Source organism: Nicotiana tabacum, chromosome 4 (genome assembly GCF_000715075.1).
Source record: "Nicotiana tabacum cultivar K326 chromosome 4, ASM71507v2, whole genome shotgun sequence".
NCBI classification, from domain to species: domain Eukaryota; kingdom Viridiplantae; phylum Streptophyta; class Magnoliopsida; order Solanales; family Solanaceae; genus Nicotiana; species Nicotiana tabacum.
Window position 1 is genome coordinate 40,563,506 of NC_134083.1, and position 7,483 is coordinate 40,570,988.

Here is a 7,483-nt window from a genome sequence, read left to right on the forward strand (position 1 = left end):
TTAGTAGAAGATGAAAAAAAATCAATATAAATTAAAATGGAAAAAAGCAAACAAAAACTTATGGCCTTATGTATCGTTGAAAACGAAGAACAATGTGCCTCAATGAAAGAACATTATCGTATACAATTTTTAATTACTTTTGTGGACTTCAATTTAGCTATTTATAGAAATATAATATGAAATGAACGCATTGGGATTTTTTCATTTTCCTTATCACATAGAAAGGAATTATATATGGAAACCAAGATGAAAAGAACAAAAAAGAAAGAAAAAGAAAATGTAATTATTTGCTAGCTAGAAGCAGGGCAAGTATCTTGGTTCCTTTTTGTCATGCAATGCAGATAATTGCGGTCGAACGTCTCCTTTAGTTTGTGTGGTGAAGCTTTTCCGAATATGTGCCAACACACAAAATCAGCTTTAGGTATGACGTTTGTTTTCTATATACATTTGTCTCCAAATATATTATACCCAATTCTTGAATTCTTCTAATACTCCTTGCTCAAACAAAAATGGATCTCCCCTTTTACACTCTTATAATTTCTCTGCTTGTTTTCATTTTCTTCCTCCATCAACGGTTCTTTACTACTTCAAACACCCAAAATAAGTTACCACCATCTCCAAGAAAGCTTCCAATAATAGGAAATTTGCACCAACTTGGGTCACATCCTCATCGTTCTCTCCATAAACTATCAGAAAAACATGGTCCAGTAATGCTACTTCACTTTGGCAGTAAGCCAGTGGTCGTTGCTTCCTGTGCTGCTGCTGCTCGTAATATCATGAAAACCCATGATCTCGTCTGGTCAAGCAGACCTAAATCCAGCATTGCTGATAGACTATTTTATGGCTCCAAAGATATAGCCTTCAGTCCTTATGGTGAATATTGGAGGCAAGTAAGAAGTGTTACTGTGCTTCATCTTCTTAGCAACAAAAGAGTCCGATCTTTTCGTTATGTCAGAGAAGAAGAAATATCGAACATGATTGAAAATATCAAACAAGAGTGTGAATATTCGAGTTCGGTGATAGATTTGAGAGATCTTTTCTGTTCTCTGACTAATAACATTATTAGCAGAGTGGCCTTAGGGAGGAAATATAATGAAGGGGAAAGTGGAATAAATGCTAAAGCCACCTTAGATGGATTTGTGAACCTTTTAGGTACATTCAACGTTGGGGAATATATTCCATGGCTTGAATGGCTCAATAAAATTAGTGGTCTTGACACTGAAGTGGAGAAAACAGCAAAAGAGTTGGACACATTTTTGGAGAGTGTGATTGAAGAACATATCAGAAAAGGAGAATACCGCTCGGGGGAAGCTAAAGACTTCGTGGACGTTTTGTTGGAAATTCAGAATGCAGATGAAACAGGCTATCCTCTTCAAAGGGATTCATTGAAAGCTATTCTCTTGGTAAGCCTCTCGTACTTCCAAACCTGAATTGTATTAGTATTGTCCCCATAATAAAAATTTGGTGTCTTAAGGTATTTCTTATGGTGTGTGTCTTTGATATTTTCTATACACAAATGGCCGGTCATATTCATTGTTTAGTTTTTCTATCATATACATAAATTATATATTGATTATACACATATAATACATAAATTATGCATATATCATACTTTCGCATGCTATTTTTAGTTTAAGTAGTTGGGTGGGCGGCTATTTGGGCTAATTCTTCAAAAAAATTAAATCAATGAATGTGAAATAATACTAATTAATTCAAGAAGAAAAGCAATGGTGAAACTGCACCAAGTGTTTTACTGCTTCATCCACCCATGGATAGTGACTGTAATTCAAATATTGGAAAACTCTGGATGTAAAATGGAGCTTCAGCTATTTAATTGCTCTGTGTTTCTTTTTAATGCATAGGATACATTTGCTGCTGGTACGGATACAACTTATACAACTCTGGAGTGGATAATGACAGAGCTTTTGACGCATCCGAGTGCCATGGAAAAATTACAGAATGAAGTGCGACAATTAGCCCAAGGGAAATCAGAGATAACAGAGGACGACTTAGGAAATATGCAGTATCTGAAAGCAGTGATCAAAGAAACTCTCAGACTTCATCCACCGGTTCCACTGCTAATCCCTCGAGAATCATTGGAAGACGTAAAATTACTAGGCTATCATATCCCTGCTAAAACTCAAGTCATTGTTAATGCTTGGGCAATCGGAAGAGACCCATTGTCGTGGGAAAATCCAGAGAAGTACCGGCCAGAGAGATTTTTTTTAAGTAGTGATATTGATGTCAAAGGACTAAACTTTGAGTTGATTCCCTTTGGTGCAGGCAGGAGGGGCTGTCCAGGAATTGCTTTTGGTATTATTGTAAATGAGCTAGCATTAGCAAGGCTTGTGCACAAGTTCAATTTTGCATTACCACAAGGGATAAAAGGTGGGGATTTGGATATGACTGAAGGCACTGGCATCACTGTTCGTAGGAAATCACCTTTGCTAGCAGTGGCCACTCCTTACTCTAGTTAGTAGCCTTTTCTGAAATATTCACCCATGTTAAATACTTGCTAGAGATGAAGAAAAAAAGCTCTAAATGAATGTTATAATAAAACTATGTACGATATTTATACTTTAAGTTTATCTGATACTTTTACAGATAGAAGATAATAGGTACCAATGCACGCAAATTTGCAGAATACCACAGTTGTAAGAAAATGAAGAAAAGGATAAACTGAGCCCAGGGCTTTTGAAGCAGAATCTTTTTGCATAACATACAACAGTGTACAACTACTACAAAATAGAAATGTTTTATGTGTCAATCTATTTGCTCTTGGTCCATGTTTGAGAGAGGACTCAAGGAGCAAGTCTTTATTCCATTAACGTGAAAAATATTATCAGAATGAATCATCGTCGTACTACTTGAACGAATTTGACATTTTATATATATAGACTTTGTTATACCTAAGTTTCAATGATGACAATAATGTAAATCTAACTGTATCTATTTAATTGCAGGAAATTAGGAAAGCAGTACTAAATCAAAGGTAGTCAATATGTTAAAGATATCATAAAGGAAACAAGATCAAATGCAGCAAGGACAATGCTAAATCAAAGGATGTCAAGGCCATCAAAAAAGAAACAAGATCAAGCGCAATCGCTATAGGAAGGCAGTCCCTACTTCAAGGATTGATTTGGGATCTGGAGATTCTGAATATTGATCGATCAAGTCAAGCCACAAATCACTCCCCTCATTATGAATATGAAAAGGAAGGACGTAAATGAATCCAGCCCATCTCTTGAGCAGGATTCGGAGACACCCCTTGGGTAAAAACTCTTAGAATATTTTGTGCCTCAATCAAGGGTCAATCTGCAACTGCTACTCAAGACTCTCGTATAAGAAGACTGGCAGATTAAAGAATTCAACTATGCAACTTACCACTATTTTCTATGTCTTCCTAGTTCTTAGCACAAATACTGTATTCCTAAGTTTACTAGTGTCTCAAAAGATAGGAAGTGTTAGGAAGCAAAGTAAGAGTTGTGTCAAGTTTATAAACACACTGTTGTCGAAAATCGTTTGGGTAAACGATCCATAAAATCACTGCTACTATCATTGAAGATCTAAGAGAACCCTTGTGACCCAAGGGAATTAGATGTAGGTACCACACCGGTACTGAATCAGTATAAAACTCTTGTGTTCTCAGTCTTTAAATTCCTTGTAATTTATTTTCACCATCAATCAAACCTATTGATAAAGCTAAGTCGACTAAGTTTTTAAATTAGTTACAATTCACCCCTCTCTTGTACTTTCAATTAGTATCAGAGCAAGACTCACAAATATTTCTTAACAGCAAGTGAGGAAAAGATCATGGGATCAAATACAGTCGTTGGAGCACTATCTCAAGAAGGAACTTCTCGGGTACGACCCCCTTACTTCAATGGCCATCACTTCTCTCATTGAAAAGTGCGCATGGAGACCTACACTATGTCATATGATATTAAAGTTTGGCGCGTGATCAAGAAAAAAAATCTTCCAATTCTTTCAAAGAAGAACGACAACGGTCAAATCATAGTATCATCTGATCCTCTTGACTTAGATGATTACACTGAAGAATAATCAGTCATTATTCAAGTGAATACTAAGGCAAAAAATATGTTGTACAATGCTATCAGCGGAGAAGAATATGAAAAGATATCAAGCTATGAAATTGCAAAGGAAATGTGGGATAAGTTAGAGGTCACATATGAAGGAACCAACGAAGTGAAAGAAACAAGGATCAATCTCCTAGTTCGAGACTATGAATTGTTTCAAATGAAGGATGGAGAATCAGTAGAGGAAATATTTTCCAGGTTCAGCAAAATCCTTGGAGACTTAAAATCATTTGGTAGACCAATCAAAAGCAGAGAACAAGTCATTGCTTTGGAATGTCAGGATCTTGATAAAATTTTCTATGATGAACTTAGAGGTGATCTAATTGCGTTTGAAAAAATACACTTAGACAGGCAAGTTCAACAAGAAAAGAAGAAGACAGTTGCATTCAACGCAACTGTATCGAAAAATGAAGAAGAAGAAGAAGAAGAAGAAGGAGGAGGAGGAGGAGGAGGAGGAAGAGAATAAGATGAGAACATAACTATACTTTCCAAAGTTGTAATAAGCATGATGAAGAAAAACAGAAACAACAGAAGAGGTAAATCTAATTTCAGAAAAGGGAAGATGAACAATGATAATGACAAAAATGATAGAAGATGATACGAGTGTGAAAAATATGGACACATTTAAGCTGAATGTCCTCAACTAAAAAAGAAACTAAGCAGGAACTTTCAAAAGAAGAAATCATTTGGAGCTTGGAGTGATGAAGAAGAATCTGATCACGAAGAAATTGCCAACATGTGCTTCATGGCCATCAAAGAAGATAACGATGAAGACTCAGGTGAACTTGGTCTCATGGCAGACGAAGGAACAAATGAGGTACGTCTTCCTACATGTCCTAACTGTCATGAACTCCAAGAGTTTATTGATATTGCTGTTGCATATATTGAGAAAGTTCTAAATGAACTTCAAAAAATCCAAAGAGAAAAGAAAGACTGGGCTTTGAAGTTGGAAGTATGTGAAATTGAGAGAGATATGCTTCAAGATGAAGTTAATGAACTTCAACTTCAACTGAATGAATTGCGAAAATTCACCAATCATAGTTCAGTTAGATCAAATCAGTTTACTCGTCATAAATATCCGACTAGAACTAGAAATCTTTCTACATATACTCATTGTAACAAAAATGGGCACAATGCTAACCATTGCATGATTAAAATCAGAGAAGAAAACGTGTAATGACCCGACTGGTCGTTTCGAGTATTACAATCCTGTTTCCCCAATTACTGTGCAATTTATGCATTACAGTTGATTTATGATATATCGGGTTAGTTGGTTCGGGTCCGGAGAGATTTCAGAATGAATAGAGACACTTAGTGTCAGAATGGTAAGCTTAAGTTGGAAAAGTCGACCGGATGTCGATTTATATGTAAACGACCTCGGATTTGAATTCTAACAATTCTAATAGATTCGTATGGTGATTTTGGACTTAAGAGCGTATCCAAAAAATTATTTGGAGGTCCGTAGTGTAATTTGGCTTGAAATGGCGAAAATTGAATTTTTGGGAAGTTTGACCGGGGGGTTGACTTTATGATATCGGGGTCGGAATCCGATTCTGGAAATTGGAATAGGTCTGTAATGTGAAATGTGACTTGTTTTCAAAATTTGAAGTCATTCCTGATTAATTTGATGTGTTTCGGCACAAGATATAGAATTTGAAAGTTCAAAATTTATAGATTTTTGATTAGAGGTGTGATTCGTTGTTTTGATGTTGTTTGATGTGATTTGAGGCCTCGAGTAGGTCCGTGGTATGTTTTAGGACTTGTTGGTCTATTTGGTTGAAGTCCCGGGGGCCTAGGGTGAGTTTCGGATGGTTAACGGATCAAATTCGGACTTAAGGAAAATGCTGGAATTGCTGCCTCTGATGTGATCGCACCTACGAGGGTCTTGGCCGCAGGTGCGGTAGGGTTGGCGCAGATGCGGTACTGGGCTGGCCAAGCTATTCTCGTGGAAGCGAGGGTCGCAGGTGCGTCCTCTTGTCCGCATCTGCGAAAGGGCTGGACAGAACCCTTTAAGTTCGAGGGTTTGTGATTTTTCACCATTTTCAGATTTTAGAGCTCGGTTTGGTCGATTGTGGAGAGCAACCTTTCCACACGACTTGGGGTAAGTGTTCTTAATTCCTTTGTGACTATATTCTATGAATCTATCTTCATTTTAGTAATTGGTTGATGAATTTAAAGACAAAATTGGGGGTGTTGGCCTAAAATTCATAATATGAATTTTTGAGTTTTGAACATTGATTTGGAGTTGGAATTGAGTGAAATTAGTATGGTTGAACTTGTAATTGGATGAGTTGTCGGATTTTTTGAGTTTCGTCGGATTCCGACACTTGGGCCCCACAGGCGATTTTTGGAGTGTAATTTTGGATTTTGTGGAAAACATTAGAATTTTGATATGGAATTAATTCCTATAAATTGTGTGTAATGTATCAAATTTATTGTGGCTAGATTCGAGCTGTTCAGGAGTTGATACGCGCAGAATGGGATTTCTGGAGTATTGTTTAACTTGCTCGGCATTGGATTCGTCTTGTTCGAGATAAGTAACTCTTCTAATCTTGGAGCTGAGGGTATGAACCCTGAATATATATATTATGTGAATTGTTGGGAGGTGACACACATGCTAGGTGACGGGCATGTGGGCATGCACTATGAAAATTGTGACATAATTGTTTCCAAGGAATTTGGTAGTCAAATAATCTTGGCATTTTCTATGTAGTTTTATGTGCTAAAGAAACTGAGCTGAGAATTATATTAAAAATTATGTCGAGGCTATGTGTCAGTATTATTGGACCCACAGAGGTCATATTGCTGTGAATTATTTTTTTTAAGTTGAAAATTCATACTCGGTCATATTCATGTCATTACATATCATAACTCAGTCTCTTTTTTTATTTATCGATACATCATATCATCATTTTCGGGCTACTTTCATGACATTGCGAGCCCATGAGAGAGAGACTGGAGAGATTGATGACTAAGTGGGGTCGAGGTCTTGATTGTGAGGATAATTATGGGATCGGGCTGCACGTCGCAGCATGCCATATTGGCTTTATATACTTTATTATTATGGGATCGGGTTGTACATCGCAGCAGGCTAGATTGGCTTATTATAGAATGTGAGTTATCCGTGTGGATACAAATATTGATACTATATCACGTGAGTTGTCTGTGCATCACGTGAGTTGTCCGTGAAGATTATAGCGCTTGGGCGGAAGGAGCCTCTCTGGAGTCTGTACACACCCCCAATGAGTGCACGTACCTACTGAGTGCGAGTGCCGAACAATTTTGAGGACTGAGTGACTGTGAGGACTGAGTGACTGGGAGGACTGAGTGAAATGATACTCTGAGAGTATGCATATGATTTTATCACTGAGTTGCATCGCATTGAC

General features: G+C 37.2%; 1 protein-coding gene across 5 annotated transcripts; it reads left to right on the plus strand.

Annotated features, from left to right (window-relative positions):
* The first annotated feature begins 260 nt into the window (after positions 1 to 260).
* On the plus strand, positions 261 to 3,634 carry LOC107772738 (cytochrome P450 71A3-like). Of its 5 annotated transcripts, none has more exons than XR_012708637.1 (4): positions 261 to 1,403; positions 1,863 to 2,203; positions 2,284 to 2,388; positions 2,964 to 3,634. XR_012708637.1 is itself a non-coding variant. In XM_075251737.1 (3 exons), exons 1-3 carry the CDS (start codon positions 510 to 512, stop codon positions 2,969 to 2,971), a joined length of 1,512 nt encoding a protein of 503 aa, XP_075107838.1. In that variant the 5' UTR covers positions 261 to 509; the 3' UTR covers positions 2,972 to 3,634. The 5 variants fall into 5 exon arrangements, 3 of the variants coding, with proteins under 3 accessions (XP_075107838.1, XP_075107839.1, XP_075107840.1); XR_012708636.1 differs by having other exon boundaries at positions 2,284 to 2,472; positions 2,964 to 3,563; XM_075251737.1 differs by having other exon boundaries at positions 1,863 to 2,472.
* Positions 3,635 to 7,483: the final 3,849 nt, after the last annotated feature.

Coding starts and splice junctions, on each gene's coding strand:
- LOC107772738 (XM_075251737.1), top strand. CDS start 510: ATGGATCTCCCCTTTTACACTCTTATAATTTCTCTGCTTGTTTTCATT. Junction 1,404..1,862: donor CATTGAAAGCTATTCTCTTG/GTAAGCCTCTCG, acceptor TTTAATGCATAG/GATACATTTGCTGCTGGTAC.